The 18,305-nt window shown below is 46.8% G+C and overlaps 1 protein-coding gene across 8 annotated transcripts in view; it reads left to right on the top strand.

Moving 5' to 3' along the window:
* The window catches only part of LOC122395425 (ankyrin repeat domain-containing protein SOWAHB), a 138,098-nt gene that overhangs the window by 86,409 nt on the left and 33,384 nt on the right, over positions 1-18,305 (top strand). For 4 of the 8 annotated variants that reach the window (XR_006258974.1, XR_006258975.1, XM_043392992.1 and 1 more), the window contains exons 8-9: positions 520-628; positions 14,422-14,424. Coding sequence is in view for 5 of the 8 variants with exons in the window: in XM_043392992.1 (XP_043248927.1) it covers positions 520-628; positions 14,422-14,424 (112 nt within the window). In the remaining 3 variants the exon portion in view is untranslated. Of the gene's footprint in view, positions 1-519; positions 629-2,322; positions 2,329-14,421; positions 14,425-18,305 lie in introns of all 8 variants that reach the window. The other 4 variants (XR_006258976.1, XM_043392990.1, XM_043392988.1 and 1 more) reach the window with 1 other exon arrangement.

Genomic DNA, 18,305 nt, shown 5'->3' with positions numbered 1-18,305 from the left:
TTATGCAAATTGTAAACAACAAGTGCAACGTTCAAACCCTTTGCACTCTTACATTTTATTATTATACACATGTCTACATTAGTATTTCATACTAGGGACCCTTGTTACAATGTTTTGTTTATAAAAGAAATCGTCAAAGAAAACTAAAAAATACAATCATAATACAAGATTGCGATTTCATACTTTCATAAAGGCTAGTAATAAAAAATCTACTGAAGCCTCATATTTGATGTAGTACAGCATTATTGTAGAAGTTAATTTTATTTATTTTTTAAATATTTTGAAAAATCAAAATTTAGGGAGTGAGATGCAGATTAAATTAAATTGCAAATACGCTCCCATAAAAATGTTTTCATTTTGATCGCATATGCCTTCTCAAATATAGATACGAGTGCAAAGGGTTAAAATTCATCCATCATCGAACGTTCTCAATGCGATTGCTTTCTGTTTCATATCCACCGGACCGATCATTCGGAACTCACGCATCGTCCAACGTCGTCCACGGGGAACGGAATCCAGGGCGTAAGTATGATTCGAGTTTCTACGATCGTAATTGCACGTTTCTCGAACGGGGTCGCGTACGAGACGCGCCATCGAAAGCGTCGCTTTCCAGGCGTACACGGTTCAGGTATGCAAAAGAGCGTGCCTCGAAGACGAGAGGCTGTCGAGCGAAAGATCACTTTGTTGTTGCTCGCCGCCAGAAAGGGAAGGGGGCGAACGTTTACTCGCACGAATCCGATAATCGTCGTCCGAACGGTCAAACGTATGCCCTCCCCGATGGCATCGCGTGAAGACGACTACTTATTGAATCCTCGGGTCGCGCGTAACTAGCCACGATGCAGGAAAATGGCGCCGAACGACCGGGCTAATTACTTGGTAATAACCGATCCTCGGGGCGAGGGGGCCCGTTCGACGTCCCCCCTCGGTTGCAATTTATCGCTGAAACTCCTTCCTGCAACTCGGTCGCGAGAAAAACGCGCACGCGATCCCTGAAATCGCGAAAACGAGAAACTACTTGTCCCCCCTTCGCGCGAATTCGTCCTGAAATTATTAATTGCACATCTGTGGCGCTACTTCGCTGGTTGCAGGAAATCGAGACCTGCTAGTAGACTTCATCAGGCCCCGTCTTAGACGTCTGAATATTGGGAAATTTTTTTGTGTTTCTCTACGGGGTCATGTGTGCAGTTACTTGGGGTTTCGGCTTATAATCTGCATTTAGAATGTTGAATTAGTGTTTTTTCTTGTTAGATTCCATGGTTAGGTTCAAAAGCCTCTTTATAGTGTTTATATAGCATCGTAGGGGTCGGTCGAGCGCTTGCGAGAATGTCAAGAGCATAGCCCTCTGGTGGCGAATACGGGAAGCAGCGTACAATTTTTTGTCCTCCGTTTCGATAGAATTCCCCTACCATTTTGTAACTGGGACTAAATTGAGAGTGAATTGTTTCTTTAAAAATCATTTTTGTCAAATCGTTGCTCCTGTAGTGCACTTATTGATCGTTGTTGGAACGGGGGTTAGTTAATCGCGTCCCGTTCGGGTCGCGCGTGCAAGAGGACCGTTCCGTCTCGGTCGAGCGGCTCGTACGGTCGCGATAAATCAGGATGCATCGCGTTCTCCGGTGAAAATCGCGATCCATCGCGACAATAACATCATACGCCGCGCAAAACACAGGGATCGTTATCGTACGTTTGTTTCCCGCGGCGGATCCGTTCCCGCTGCGCGAGAACGCCGACGACGAGCGCACAGCTGTTCTTGTCAGTATCCCGATGCATCACGATAAATCCGGCCGAGTTCCTTTTTCGTGCTGGTTCGCGATGCGCCTCGCTCGGTCCCGCTCGCCCGTTGTGTCGTACGAGATCGGGTAAAACCGAGCGCGCGTGTCTTCTCATGCAGGACGACGGTATAATCGCGGGATCGAGGCCCGCGGTTAGGTCTCAATTAAGCGGCAGATTTATATCGCTAGAGTTCCCTCCTTACCCGCGATCATCGCTACCGATTGTATAATTGACCGCGATCGACGCGAACCACGCGACCCCCGAAATTACGTCCGTCGCGATCCTCGCGATTAATTTCTAATCGACGACACCAGTCCCGATCCTCTCGACAGACGTTTCTTTCTTCGCGAAATAATATGTCCTTAACATGTTCACTCTGTATGATCCGTATATGGATCGTATCAGTACGCCATTGGATGCTCCATTGAGAGACCGGACAGTAAACGCGTTAATATTGAATTATACGGGGTAGGAGTTGAGTAGCTTCGAAATATGAATTCAGGATCTTGAAACGGAAGAAATTTAGATTCTTGGTGCTCGCCACTAGAGGGCTGCGTTCGAGCGACCACCTATACACTACTCGACAGAGAGATTATCGACTTCTAAAGGTTATTAGACTATATGGAAATGCATCTATCCCCTTCGTTGCTTACTAGAAATGGTAATATCTTCCTATCCTTCCAACGATCGAAAGTCCCCAATAGGGCACACTTAGCCCAGAGAACAAGTTACTTAAAAATAAATTCTTGGACGTGAGAAAAAATTCTTGTCGTGTTTTCTGGAAACACACCTGAGACGGTCCCCCTGGCCAGATAAAAATCCCGCGATCGGTATCGGGTCGCGTTTCACGGCATCGGAGATGAAAACTCGAGTCGCGGCGCGCACAAAGGGGGGGCCCTCGGGCCCCGGAGAAGCGAGGCCACGAATACGAAATGACGGGACGGATATCTGACGTCTCTATAGTAGTAAAACGGCGGGCATGCGTGGCCGCCTGGCCCCCGCGGGGGTCCCGGAGACGTCGTCGGAGACATCGTACGCCGCGGGCGGCCATTGTCTCAAGGGAGAGTCCCAAGGGCGAGCCACGACCGGGTCCCAACCCCGGCTGACACGCACGAGGGGGTCGTTGCGCCCCGTCGCGGGCCCCCGAACGAAATTAATAACCGAATCTCGAGTATTCCTATTTCGGGCGAGGAGTTATCGGGCCGCGACGGGCCACCTGAGCCTCGACGGGGCCCGTTGCGCGCGTCGTGTCACACCCACGCGCTGCGTTCCTGGCCCCGAAAAAAACCCCGGCGGAGTGACTTACGACGCCGATAAACGATATTTACGGCGTAATCGTTAATTAAAATATATTGGAGGCGGCTCCCACAGGCCCCCGGAAACGGATTCGCGGGGCACGGCGCGAACGCGTGTCCGGGTGGATGTTAATGAGCCCGGGGCGTACGTCTTAGTTAACTTTCCTTATTCGAGATCCACGAGCTACGGCTGCCACGAAACGCGCGACCAGCTCCGAACCAGGGGATCGCTATCCGCCAAACCGGTTTACCCGGCAAACGGGACGAAAATTCGTTCGCGATTTTTACCCTCGATTCGCCATTTTTTATTGGTCACTTCAAACCGACGATTCTCAGCCTCTATCCTCCAGTTTGCTATCATCTTCTATTTAACCCATAAGTGGATTATTGGGGCCGCTACGGCTCTTTGCAAGCTTAAACTAACAATTATTTAATATATGTCGTTGATTGCCATTTACCAATTTGGTAACAATCAACATTAAGCAAAATAATTCACTTGAGATTGAGAGTGCCCTTAAGGGTTCAAAGATTAATCCCCCGGTTTAATTAAAAACAACAGCTCGTTGCGTTAAACGAACTATTTAATACTGTGACAAACGATCGTTCATATTTCGGTTTCAAACAAAACGGGATAAAAAACAGAGAACACGGGCAACTCTCACGGAACAGGCGCATGATTTTCCGAGTCCCATATATTTGAACGTGACTTATTAAGCGGTAGGCGGTGACTTTCGACAGCGACATCGATTCGACCCACTGTACCACTTTCAGGTTCGCAATTTTTGCCGAACCGTCGAATCTCACGTCGCCCGGATAATTGACGCGTGCATACAGATATCATCGGGGGTAATCTCGACCACGGCGTTTTCGCATAACACGAACCCGGGCAATTTGTGAAACAAGAATCATCGGCCTCGTTCGCGTTTAAGCGTTTACTTCGTCCACCACACGGCGCGCGAGCTTACACACACGCTCGTGACCTTGCCTCTTTTTTTTATTTTTCTTTTCCTCGTTTTTTATTTATTTTTTCTTTTCTTCGTCGGCGTCGCCTCGATATATCGCGAGCGGCGCTATAAGCGGGCAATTAAAAGCGTGCAGCAGGGACATTTATGTCGGCACTAACTGCCCGTTAAGACGGAGGAACCACCTAACCGTGGAAGGTGTAATTGGCCGACGTGCTGAACCCGCAGCTCGTAAAACAGCGGGCGTGCCCGCCTCGGAGAAGTTTTTCCGCTCGCCACGCGGCCCCCGGACGGATCGCGTTTCGCTCAATTTTCGATTGATCGACGAAACCTCTTCCCCCCTCCCACCGAATCGGGATCGAATCCGCGAGCGTTTTCCCCGCGAAATCACACGACCTTGGGAGGTCTAACGTCCACGAGGGGCTTTAACGAGATACTTAATTAAAGCTGCCTAACACGCGAGACGACTAATGCCCTGATACCCAAGCATTGATAAACGTTCACGATATAATTATAAGCTTCGTTTCTGCGCCGAACAGTATATAAATTAATGCCGCAATCGCGGATCGCTCGCATTCGAGATGGAATAACTGTGCAACGGCGAAACGCTCGGAAACGCTATCCGGCGCCGATCGGGATCCGACGCTCTTCCTGCGAATGACTCGCGAAAAACTATCGCGTTGCTGGATTAAATAAGTTTACGTTCAAATTTAATTTTTATTCCAGTTATAACCAATACCCGTATCGTTACGTTAATGGAATTCGATCTTAACTTCTATTTTTATCAAACTGGTAAATGGAAATCAACTTTCCAAACTTGCAGAGGGCCCCAATAATCCACTTATCGCCTAAATGCACAGAATAATTGCATTAGAGTCTTCGAGAAGCCATAGAACGTCGAACGAAATTACGCGATTCTACTGTGCGTCCGCGAGAAGTTGACCAGCGAGAGGTACGCAGGTCTGATTGGTCCCCCGAGCCTCCTCCACTCTAGTGTCGACGCTATTGGTCGAAACGAAAGTGGCGGTAAGCGGAGCAAACGTTCGAACGTTTCTCGGCGGAAAGTTTGGTAGACGGCGGGCGGGAAAAAGCATGGGATCGAGGCGGTTATGGCGAAAGCGAGCTAGCCTCTATATTATAATGCGGCTCGTTACGCTGCCCCGGCCGCGAGATATACGTTCCGCCGGCAATCCATTTCTCCCTCGCGGCTTCGATTAAAATGCCAGACGTCGGGAGGAGAGATTCCCCCCGATACGCGATATTGTTACGCGTGTACACGTTGTAACTGTCCGGATCCGTGACGGAGTCACGCGATATGCATTATGCACGCACGTAACGCGGCGGCACCGCCGGCAGACGTTTCCGCAATCACTCCCACGATGCACCGTCGTCGACGATGACGACTCCCGGGGGCTTTGTGAGAAACGTCGATGCTAACCGCCGTCCGCGAACGCGGAAAAACGATCCGTCGATTCGACGTTCTTCCATCGATTCGAATTTCCCGCCTTCGCAGATGGCGTCTCGTTCGCACCGCGTAAACAAATACGCACGATTTCATAGGTCTCCCACACGTGGTCGAAAATCGTATATATTTATCGTGAAACAGGAGAGATTTGGAATATTTAGTATAATAACTAAGACATAACTAAAACGTTCTTCCTTCGAATCGAATTTCCCGCCTTCGCAGATGGCGTTGTGTTCGTTCCATTTTAAAAACCCCGCGTAAACAAATACGCACGATTTCGTTAGAAGAGGAGGGAATCAGAATATCTTATATAATAATAAAACATTAATATTAATTTCCAGAGTTTGGAAAACAAACGATATCGAAAGTCGACAATAATTTAAGATTCTATTTTAAAAAGCATGGTTGAAAGTTCCACGTGCCAGAACCGAGTAAACGTATAAATATTCTTATTTTAAGAAAATGTTCGCCAAGAAATTACTGCCGCCGTAATTTTTCAGTCTCGAACGAGCACGTTCCCGTAGCTTCCTCCGTTTTACGGTTACGTCTCGCAGTTTATACGCGGAATAAAGCATTATTAGATAAACAGAACGGTTTAATTTCCGCGTCGGGGCCCCCTCCGTTGTTATTCGTTCGCAGGAACGTTTCAGTCTAGCGCGGCGCGTCGGAAGATCCTTTTACTGTCGCATGAATTTAAAAAGTAATTACGGTCGTCGTGTAGTACAAGCGGTTTGCGCGCAAGTTCAAGTGTAAATACAAGGAGGGATATCTTTATTGCGGCTAATTTCTTGCGTGTTCGTTATTCCGGGAGAGAACGCTCGTAGCGAACGCGTTAACGTCCCGCGAGGGAGAGAAAAGGGCTAACGAAATAATTGTTACGATCGCCTCGCGATAATTACTATCATTTCGTACCATTATTTTAAAAGGTGCATCCCGACGTTTACTCAGTACGCCGGAAGTGCTATTTCGTCCAGCCTCGAGACACCTTACAGTCTTTTTAATAACTGTAACCCAAATATTTAGACGACTTCAAATTTTCATCTCTATAAATAACAGTTTGTCTCTCGAATTGGCACGATTGGATCGTCAATTTGAATTTTAAATTAAAGGAAATTAATTTCTGAAATACGTTTTTCCCATAGATGGGGAAAAAATAAGAAATTGATCAATTTCTCCGAGAAATTCTGGCTCCCGAGTTCCTGTAAGAACACCGTAGCAGCTACCATTACAGGGACCCCCATCATTATTCTTACCTCGGAGACTTTGGCAAGGTATTCCATCGTCCGGTCGCGCGTTCCCCCGGACTAATTAGCCGGGCAGATGTCACTTAACCGGGGCCCCTTGTTCTTTTAAACGATTTCAATTAGATAGGGATGGTATAATGGCATAGGCGTAACGTACACGCGACAATCAAAGGTATCCCTGAGGACTTTCTCTCTGTCGTCCAGCTGTTTGGACGCGAAGAAATGTCGCGATGTCACGATCCGACGGTGCGAGGACCTCCGACGCCGATATACACCGTGGTTCATTACAGCAGCTGCATTACCCGTATATACGCGACGCGTCATTACTTTTATTAGCATAATGACAGGCGAACAACTCAATTTGCATGGAAAATCACACAGGTCCGTAACGAAGTTCGCCCGCGGATCCGTGATCTCGTCCTTCTACCCCCGGCCAGCGCGTGTAATAAAAGCCCCGCGTATGTACGTGCCCGGTTCTCCATCCCCCCCTCCATACAGGGTGACCCTAACTTTATTATTTTACAAAAAATTCCGAAGAACAACGTCGTATTATACCTTGAAAGCGCAAATGTTCCTACGTAGCACAAAAACGATTTAAATTCGAACACGATCCCCCTAACAAAACAACCACGACGTCAAAGTGGTGTTTACTTGATTTTTCTCTGGGAAGGAAACCCCGATTATATTACTTTATTAGAATTTACAATCTCGCGGAAAGAAGAAGCACTTTAAACTGCTATTGCGGAATAATTTCGTTTAGAAATCCAAGTGTTCGAGTTCGTCGGAACACCCTGTATAGGCGTGCGCTTCTCCGTGTCGCGAGCACCGAAAAACATTGTTGGGGCCGTTCGAAGGTGCGAAAGAGAGGTACCCGACGACTCGAGGGTCCTTCTTCGGGGCCCGGTGATCCCTTCGCGCTGGATAATTCCGTATCATCATCGAAATTGCAGCCGATCGTCATCCGCCTCGTCGTCGATCATCGTCCTCGTCCTCGTCCACCGGTTGATTGAGAGTCGTCCGGGGATCGTTTGCCACCGCGGCCGATCGAAATCCTCCATTCGATAATTATTGGCGCCGGTAATGAGGACACGAATTGCTCCGGTAATCGGTGCACGAGTTTTTCCAAAACCACCGCAACCTCGACGGTTAATAATATCCTACGAGGATTTTATTCCTGCTTCCGACGCGCCGCCACGCTCAAAATGCTCGTGGAATTTCTATTTTCGAAGGCATACAATTTTAATCGTATTCGTTGGCTCCAAAGGGGATGTTCAATTTAGAAATCACATGTTTATTTTCAAAATTATTAACATTAATCCTATCTAAACGCGAGTGGGACAGATTCGAAGTACCTCTAACTCTCATCAGAGCGTTTCTTTATCGTTGAATATTATATTTTATATATCGAGGTTAATAAAGTCGACAAAGTTCGTCTAAAATATTTTTAACAAACTCTCGACAAAATTCTGTTACGTCTATGCTTCTCGAATATTAAGATTATAGAGAAGACGCGAAAAGAACTGTAAATAAGAATAAAATAAACTTACAAGCACCCAGGAAACTATTTTATCGAAGAGTTCGAAGGTTCGATGGACTATCAAACTATGCTCGTGTACGAAAAAATTTGTTGCAACGTAAAGACCGAAGAACACAGTAACACGTCTATTAAGAGGAAATTGCTAACCATAGGATGTCGAAACGGTGTTAAAGTTGCCCGAAAACACGCAGTAACGTGCCAAGTAACTTATCGGCCATTCGCTTTTGGCGTCGGGGCCCCGACGATGGACGTCGATTTGCTTTATTAATCGATGCCTATCGCTAATAACGAAGATCGCGTTTATCCGGCGATCGCCGGTTTATATTTTACCGGCCCCCCCTTCCTACATTGGACAGGGGCGCCGCGAATGGCTGCGGGTTCCTAATTTGAGCTGGTAGCCTTATTAAGGAACCGCAATCTGTGCCCCCGATATCGATCACCGGGAATATTATGTAAATAGAGCGTACTGGTACCGATATGGAGGCACCGTCGACCGATATCGGCCGGAAGGAATAAGTTTTTCGCGTGACGGACGTTCCACGAAGACGGAGAAGCGCTGAAATACGAAGACGAGCCGATATAGGGGCAGGTGTTGCCAGCCTAACGACCGATAAATCTTCCTTCTATGCTCCTTCGCGAAATCGCTTTTCCAAAAAAAAAATAATCCAGCAAGATTATAGATCGCAATTACGTACCCTCTGGACACGTATCTCTGTATTTTTTAAAAATCTGCTTCTTTTCTGATAAAGTTCAACGTCTGTATATGTTCCACGTTGATTTCCATCCCTTAACTCTTAAGTGGACTCTCAATCTCAACTGAATTATTCTAGTTAGTGTTAACTTTTATCAAATGGAGGATTACATCAATTTTCAAATAATTGCATCGACATATATTAAATAATTGTTAGTTTAAACTTTCAAAGGGCCCTAATAATCCACATAAGGGTTAAAAAAAAACGACGAGGAACCGTCCAACGAAGATGTGGAGATAAGTTTTGTAAAATACACCGTAAATTTGCAAGTAACGTTTTGGAATTTTTTCGAGATTTCGAGAGGTTCCGTCGAGTAAAAACGTGGATCAGCGCGCGTCGACGGCCGCCGATACGAATCTCCCGCGGAATATTATGTAAATAAAGGCGCGCGTTAAACGCGCACGATCTAGAAATGGCTGACCGGAGCCGCGCGAGCGGATGCCGGTCTGAATAAGAAGCGCATAAAGTAACATTTAGCGCGCGCTTAAACGAAATTGCTGTAATCCTCTTGCGGCGTGCCGGACGAAAGCACCGCTAGAGAACCCGGAGCTCAGCCACCAAAAGGGGTGTGGGCTCCGGGGGGCGCGGGAGGTTGGACGCGGTGCATTAACATACCGATTTACATAATGCGTATAATTCGAGTAATTATGAAGGGAAATATACACAATTTAATATAATGGTGGATGTTTAGGGGCCGGCGCTATATCTACGCAGATCTCCTCGACGCAACTGGACCCCAAGACGCTACCGACGCCCTCCGCAATAATGATCCTTAAGACGAACGTCGCTCCCAGGTTGTCCTCGTCTTTCGTATCGTTTTTTTAATGTCCTTCGTTTACGAATCACGAATGAGGTTGGATCGGTTGAAAAATTGTTGGACACGCGTTATCAAGGTTAAATAATTTTTTTAACCTCGAAATCCCGCTTCGACGGACTCAGGGAGTGAAGATCGTAATTATCGCAGAATTATTTATCGGCCCATTGTGCGAAACTTTAACTTGCATAAACTTGCTTAGCACGCGTTTAGGAATATATTGAAATGAATTCCGAAAGCGTACGAGCCGCCGGAACAGCGCGATAAATAATATTCGTGCGAATTCAGATCGCGGCTCGTAAATAACACGCGGTTGAATTTATCCTGCCATACCCTGTATTTAACGCGGTGTAATTTCGCGTTCGGCGAACGAGGCAACGCGTTGCAGAAATCACGACGATCTCGTTGACCGGAAACGTTGAATTAATGCGCGAGTCAGATGTTACTCCGTTCTCCAGACGCGAGCAGCGGATCGTGGATCGGCCGTAGAATCGGTAAAAGCGTTTAACGAGCGGTCTCGCGGAACGAGAACGCGGCTCGGAAGCGGTTTCAGGAAGTAAATTGCCCGTTTCTGGCCACCAGAAGGAACGGTTTATCGAAAATGCCCCCCGTTAATGACGAGGCATCTTCGCGCCTCCCTTTTCTCTACCTGCCAAGACATTGATTGATACCACCGCCGGGGCTCCGGTGTATTTTAATTTACGTTTTCGCGCCAGGAATGCGGACTTCCTTCGCGCCTCGTCTCCGGGACCTGTCACGTCCGCTGCCTCGAACAATCTTCTCGCTTTCGTCCGACACGCTTTCAATTTCCTATCTCAATCTTTTTCCTCTTCATCGACGGAACCTCGTAACACTCGTTTGTGACTCGCCCGATCGAATCTTTTCTTTCTCTGGCAGGAAAGGCAGCCTATTTCGACGCCTTTCCACTATCTATTATCCTCAGTTTGCTGTATATTAAAATAAATATGCATTTAGTCCTTATTTTCTACGCTTAAATTTGTAACGAAAGAGGAATCTTTGGTGCATTGCACTTAAACACATGTCAACCTCTCAATATGAAATTGTGCTTGAATTGTCACGCTATCGAAGAATATCTATAGTCATTTCGAGGGCCCCTCGTTAATGATCGTTCTAGGATTAAAACCGACCGGGTTTCCAGTTTAAAACGAATCGGGACGGGCGTTTCGAAAGTTTCGTCGGTTCGTTTGTACGGGGAAAGGGCAGACCCCACGCGAAGTACTAACGAGATAGTCCCTGTTTATCAGGAGCCCGTAGTCCGGCGCACGTACGCGGTCTCACTCCAATTAGCGGTACAGGCAGAGCTAATTGCTTGATATAAATCGCCGCGACTTAAAAAACCGGCCGAATAATTAGACGGCGTGCTGCAGGTGCAGCCAGTTTATTATGCGCGTCCCGATGTTTAGCGCATTACCGGCTGTATTATTCTAATGACTCGTCGCGATCCACGCGGTATAACGAGTCCGGGGTACGCGCGTTCTTTTTTCCTACGTGCACGCGAAAGCGAAACGATTACGCCGTTTCATGCTAATGGGCTGCCTATTAGAGGCCCGCATGACAATCCGTGCACCGCCGCAATCTCAATGTCAATCTCGATTTAGAAACTGCCGGGCTCCATCGTCAATTTTCTGTCGCCTGTCAACCCGACGGCGATTCAAGACGACCCAGACTCCCGGAGAAACTGTTTGGTTTAACACCGAAACTACCAAACTGGTCAAAATTACTCATAATTTCTAATAAAAATCGCTACAAATTTATTTGACTGAATTTTTGCAAATTTACCCTAGATTTCTATGAGGGATAGAATATGCATTTATATCCATTGCATTATACGTTTCTTGGAGTATAATAAATACTTCGTAATTGTTGGTAGTTCTAGTGTTAACGAAGATTTATTTGCAGAAAGTATTTTCGAAACAAACGCCATGACAAGATCAAATCGAGTCTAATTATTTGAGAAATTACAGGAAGAATCGATGTTTGCAAAATTGGATAAATGAATTCTGGTATTAACCCCTTATCGTACAATAACGTGTCTGACTCGTCACAATTCTTGATGTCGAGTTTTATTTTTACATTCACGAGGTATTCGTCAAATCTATTACCTTGTACGAACAAATTTAAGGGGTTAATAGTAGCTCGAGAACAAGGTCGAATAGAAATCGAGTCCTGTGTCCCACATGCTACGGGACATAAGTAGTATAATAAGTCACTGGAACAAGAGTTTGAATTAACAGTTACGTCGAACAAGTCTTCCAGGGATGATCGAACAGAGAAAAAGAGAGAGAAAGAGGCGAAGGAGGCGGAGGTGTGCTCGAATGGCGGTATCTCAAGATCTATCTGAATAATAACGTGTACGACAACATGTCAAATTATTCAGAACCGCGACACACTCGCAGAAACGGAGGAGCGGTACGTGCCACGGGGGCGTCGGTGCGTGCGTGCGTGTCGAAGGACGCCGACCCGGGGGTGGCAGAGGATGGCCACCGGGGGACGACATGTGTTTCGCGGTGGCGGTGGCTCTCTACAGCAGTTTTATAATTGCCGGACTGGATATCGTGCCACTCGTTGGACGAGATTCGCGAAACGCCGCGAAATCGACTCGCCTCTGGTCTGAGAAACGCTCATCGTCTTCTTCGAGACCTTCCTACAGTGTTTCGCCTCCTAGTGGGTCGCGAGGATCACGTTCAATTAATAAAAATACGAATAAGATCCGCAGTTCAGTTATAAGTCACTTGTCAATACACTAGAGGCTTAGATTCGATATTATTGACTAGTAGAACTTTGTTATATTCACTGAGTTATTCAGTACCGAACAGAGTTCGTTGGGTCTGACTAGTTCTAGGATAATTTCCTTCCCACAAAGCAAGTGCTACCCCCAACAATTTCAACATCAGGATACATGAAAAGAAGTCTACAGTGACTTATCCAGTACTGAACAGAGGAGTTCGTTAGGTCTGACTAGTTCTAGGATAATCTCCTTCCCACAAAGCAGTGTTTTCCCCAACAATTTTAACATCACGACACGTGAAAAGAATTCTACAGTGACTTATCCAATACCGAACAGAGTTCGTTAGGTCTGACTAGTTCTAGGATAGTCTCCTTCACACAAAGCAGTGCTTGCCCCAACAATTATAACATCACGACACGTGGAAAGAATTTTACAGTACTTATCCAGTACCGAACAGAGAAGTTTGTTATGTCTGACTAGTTCTAGGATAGTCTCCTTCCCACAAAGCAAGTGATTCCCCCAACAATTTTAACATCACGACACATGAAAAGAATTCTACAGTGACTTATCCAATACCTAACAGAGGAGTTCGTTGGGTCTGACTAGTTCTAGGATAGTCTCCTTCCCACAAAGCAGTGCTTCCCCCAACAATGTTAACATCACGACACGTGAAAAGAATTCTACAGTGACTTATCCAATACCGAACAGAGTTCGTTAGGTCTGACTAGTTCTAGGATAGTCTCCTTCCCACAAAGCAAGTGTTTCAACAATTTTAACATAAGAACAGATGAAAAGAATTCTACAGTGACCTATCCAATACCGAACAGAGTTCGTTAGGTCTGACTGACTAATTCTAGGATAATCTCCTTCCCACAAAGCAGTGCTTCCCCCAAGAATTTCAACATCAGGATACATGAAAAGAATTCTACAGTGACCTATCCAATACCGAACAGAGGCGTTTGTTAGGTCTGACTAGTTCTAGGATAGTCTCCTTCCCACAAAGCAAGTGCTTCCCCCAACAATTTTAACATCACGACACGTGGAAAGAATTCTACAGTAGTTCTGGATCTACCAATCCCTTCTCAGGCGTTCGTTTAAAGAAATTCTAAAATTGCCTCCAAAGTTCCCGGGCAATTAGAGAGGTAAAGTTCGAGGGTGGCGCTAAATATTTTTCCTGCCTCGTGGCTTCGTGCGGTTAAAAAAGGAATACCCGAGGCCTCGTGAGGCCCCGTCCCTGGGAGTTTCTCGATTCCGTCGCGGAGTCGGGTGACAATTAAATCACAGGTCCCGGTTTGATCATGACGGATCGAGGAACGGTCTCGTGCACGCTCAGGCCGCAGAAATTCCCTCGGTTTTCCAATGCTGGGCGAACGTTCCGCGGAACAACGGCGATCAGGCGGTTTCGTAGTTCCGCGCACGCCACCGCGCTATCATGCCAGCCGCAAAAACGACGTTAATAGCAGTTATACCGACCGTATGCGTCTACCGATACGCGATTGCCGGCGTAACTTGATTGCCGCCTGTCAACGATCGTCCGTGTATATACTCGACGATAATTTCCCGCCGCGACTGCCAACCCCGTCCGTGCTCTCCCCTTTTCCGCCCCCATAACGCTCGGTAATGACAGTCATGATAGATCTGCGCCGCGACGTTTAATCGTCGCCGCGTAGCCACGCGAAGCGCGCGTCGATTACGCGAACGTCCCTTTGGACTTTAAACAAATAAGAACTCGACCTCGTGCGTAACAACGACCATTAACGACGATGCTCTTTTTCTGTTTCACGCTCCTACCCGCCGTGGACATCGCGCGTACCCACGATGGATCATCAGTACGTAAGTAATCGAGTTCTGCATTGCACGTATGTATGTTTACCCTGCATGCTTCCGGTCATAAGTCATCCGACGCTTAACGTTTCCGCAGACTTCCGTAACTCGGCTCTGACACGACACTCTTTAACGCATTCACTGCCAAACCGTTAAATTTTTTGGGAGACCAAAACTTTCACTTTGTACGATTGTAAACTACAGAAATGAATCTTGTCAATTTCGTAACCTAACTGAAATGAGGATTAATTGTTTTAGTTCCATAATAAAAATGGCGTGGCAGTCAAAGCGTTAAATTATTTTCGTCAGCTTCTTCTGGACGATTGAAAATTTATTTAATAATATTTCGTGGGTATATCGTCAAAGGAGACTCTTTTATGACTTATGCATCGTCTTCTTCCCTAACGATTACCAAATTCGACGATCGAGGGTTGTGTTTTTATTTAAAAAATTTCGTTTCCCCGCGCACGTACCCGTGGATCGTTGGTTAACGCAAATTACCTACATTACGAGCGGCGGGGTGTAGTTTTTCGGCCCTTTCGCGGCGCTGAAGAATTTCGGTGTTTCCCGATCTCATCGCGGGATCGTCCAATTACCCGGCGATCGAGAGCGGTTTATCGCTCGTAAAACGTAAGGGGATTCGTAGGAAGTGGTGGGGGGGTGGCTTCGAGATGGATTTCAAAAGTTCGTTCCGATTTCCCGCGGAGGTGCTCGCGCGTTTTTTAACGGGATCGACCGAGGACCGGTTAGCTCGGAAGGGTTTCAATTACGCGGCAGTGTCGGCCTGTCTGATCTCGCTGCCGCTCTCATTATGTGGAATATGAGCTCGTGCTAGCTGTTCTCCGCTGGCTACCATCCCCGTCGATCGATCCTCCGACGCCTGGGATCCAGATCGATCGTTCCGTCTCTGCATCCTCCTCGAGAGAGCGTTTCGATGCGCCAAAAATTGGTTTACAGCAACGACTCTTAACCCTTTCCACTCGTTTGTCGCCATCATACATTTTATGACCCTTCTAACAATGTTTTCTTTTAGTATTTCTACACAGTTGGGGGGGGAATAGAATCATCTTACGAATCATGTCTGTTCGTTTTAAGAATCTTTACTTTACCACTGGAAATCGTGAGTCCATCCGTTCCAGAATTCTACCAAATGATGTTTCACCATATCGTGCGTATAAGTAAACATACCGTTTACGGTGTGGTAAACTGTCACGCGTGATAATATAGTACACGGAACGTCCGTGAAGACTGTTATTTTTCGCCGTTGCCGAAAGTAATTAGCGTAATACGTTGTACCGAATAATTGCGTCGCAACGCGAGGTATGCGACGCGAAGTATGCCGTTGCGTCGCCCTCGGTAGTGAGCAATGACCGAAACGCGTCGTAAAACACTTCGCCAGGGAGGGAATAACTATAATTATATCAAAGAGTGGCAAAGACTTGTCGTTTGCCCCAGTTCGGCCGATGTATTCGGACAGATAAGGTTGTAACTACAAGGCGATCGCGAAGAATAACGAGGAACGACAAAGTTGGCGAGTTAAAACGTACGACGCCAGACAGAGGTTCCCAAACATCGTCACTTTTCTGTCTCGATAACACTTTCACGGTCCCCTTCACGAGAATTCACTACTTTATCATCAAATAATCAGAACTAACTTAATTTAAATTAATATTTCTCGATGGACAAAGTTTTATATCAAAGAGTTCTCGAAACTCGTTAAATTCCAAAGCACAGAAAATCTATGTAACCAATTTTTTTTTTCTCACTTTTGACCACCCTTTGGTGATTTCCATTGCGTTTAGGACGCTGGGGGACCCGAGGTGCGCCAGTTTGGGAACCTCTGACACAACACATTACTCCAAATGGAGATGACGGGTTGAAGAATGGCGTTAAAAAAGTCGATGGCTCCATTTGTTCGTAGGTTACGGGAAGGGATGATTACACGTTCGACGGGGAACTCGACGACGTTTAATTTGACGCGTTCTCGGTAGCGTATCTTTCGTTTCGTGTTATATCGGGAGAGAGAGAGGGCCGGGCTTCGATCAAGTTTCTACGCGCGGCCACTGCTACTAATAACGGAGCAAACGACCGGACTTGTTCCACGGTACTTAACTTCGCGGGACATTTCCTGGTAGCCGGGTACACTGAAGTTCGTGTATCGTCGCGCGTAACCTGTCATTATCAGGGATATTGCTTGTATAGCGACACGCACGCATTTGGAAACGTCTCGTCTGTATGTGATTTATTAATTCGAACGTCGGTTCGCACTCTGGTTACGCGGCGGGGCCGATCGACGTTCGCGGACGCTTATTCGGTGATTACCCTTCGACTCATCGGCCGGGTTGTTAACACGCGTTTTACTCGAGCGGCGCTCGTAAAAATTTCCACCGCCGCCACCTCCTCTGTCGCTAATTAATTCCGATACGCCGATGAGAACGGAGAACCATTCGACTGGAGACTCGAATCCGATGGATTCGAGTCGAATCGCTGTGAGGAGACGTAGGAGCCTGGAAAACTGGAAAATGTAATATTTAGAGCGTGCAAGTATTGAGGATATCAAAATATTTCGCTACCAGAACACACGACAGACCCTTCCATTCCTATACACACGCACGGAAACCTTGTATATGAGTTCTGGAGCTTCGTGTAGCTCCGGAGAATCGAGAACGAAGTAGTTGATTCTAATGGTCTTCTATAATAGTGTATTTCATTGAAATTTATTCAGGAAGTAGAGATCATGGATACCCAGAAAAAAGTGTTAAACAACATTTCCATACAGCGACAAACAAATTCATTAAAAATTAAAAACAGAGGCAGGTGCCTAAATTTTTTGGCGAAAAAGAAAAATTTCACATCGTTCTAAAAAAATTATTTTTAGCTGCGGGGGTCAATTACGATCATTTTTTGTCATTACACATACCCCCAAAATCCTACGCACTTTTGAGAAAAAAATTCCTTAACGAAAATACAATGTCTGACCAGAACATTTCAGGGGATCATTCCACTGAAACTGCATGCGTATGTTTAAAAAATCATAACTCCCGAACTGATTAGACGATTTTGATGTTTCAAGAGGCAAACAACGCGTAATTTGATGAAGTATATGTAGAAATTCTAACAATCCAGTAAAAGTTGTTTCTTGACTCCATGAGGACATCGAGAGAAAAGTCGACCAATTTCTTGGGACTCGGTTTCTCGTTGGCATGGACAGCCGTTCCCAATTAGCCAACCGATAACAAACGGTGTAGGACGGTATCGAAACAAATAAAATCGCTCGATTATTCATCGGGTACATGGTTGGGTGGCGAGGGGCGGGGGCGGGTAACGCGGATGATCGCGTACCGACAAAAACGATCGAAACCGCAGAATATCCTAGCCAACCGAATCGACTGGAACAGCGTCGGGGCGCATTAAATACCGAGCCATTTACCGCGGGACCCGTTTCCCGTATCGCCGCTAAACGCCCGTTGCTTAACACGAGGAAAGCGCATCGAACTCGCTTACGAACGTACGTGTCCGCGCTCCGCGCGTGCAAGAGAGAGAAAGAGAGAGGCGATTCGGGCGGAGAGCGAGGAACCGTGAACAATTATGGCCGATATGGTGGCTGGGTAGTCGGGTGGGTGTGCAGGCAGGGCAGGTACACAGCGTGGAAGGTTGGAGGACTGGCATGGGGCACCGTGGACCGTGGACTCTGCGGCCTGTGGTGCTGGCCGAGTACGTCGGGGCTTGGGGTTAATACGGTGGCCGGTGATGCACGACCGACGCAACGCTGCGGCCAGGGCGGCTCACCGCACGCCAGCTGCCCGACGCCGCTCGAGCTGCCCGCAAAAATCTGTAGCTGACCCTTCTGTGTGCCCGTGCTGTTGCACGCAAACCCCTAACCAACGCCC

Source organism: Colletes gigas, unplaced genomic scaffold (genome assembly GCF_013123115.1).
Source record: "Colletes gigas isolate AHSC1104 unplaced genomic scaffold, ASM1312311v1 Colletes_gigas_Sc00005, whole genome shotgun sequence".
Lineage (NCBI taxonomy): Eukaryota > Metazoa > Arthropoda > Insecta > Hymenoptera > Colletidae > Colletes > Colletes gigas.
Note: the sequence above shows the minus strand (reverse complement) of the source record. Positions and strands in the feature narration are given on the sequence as shown.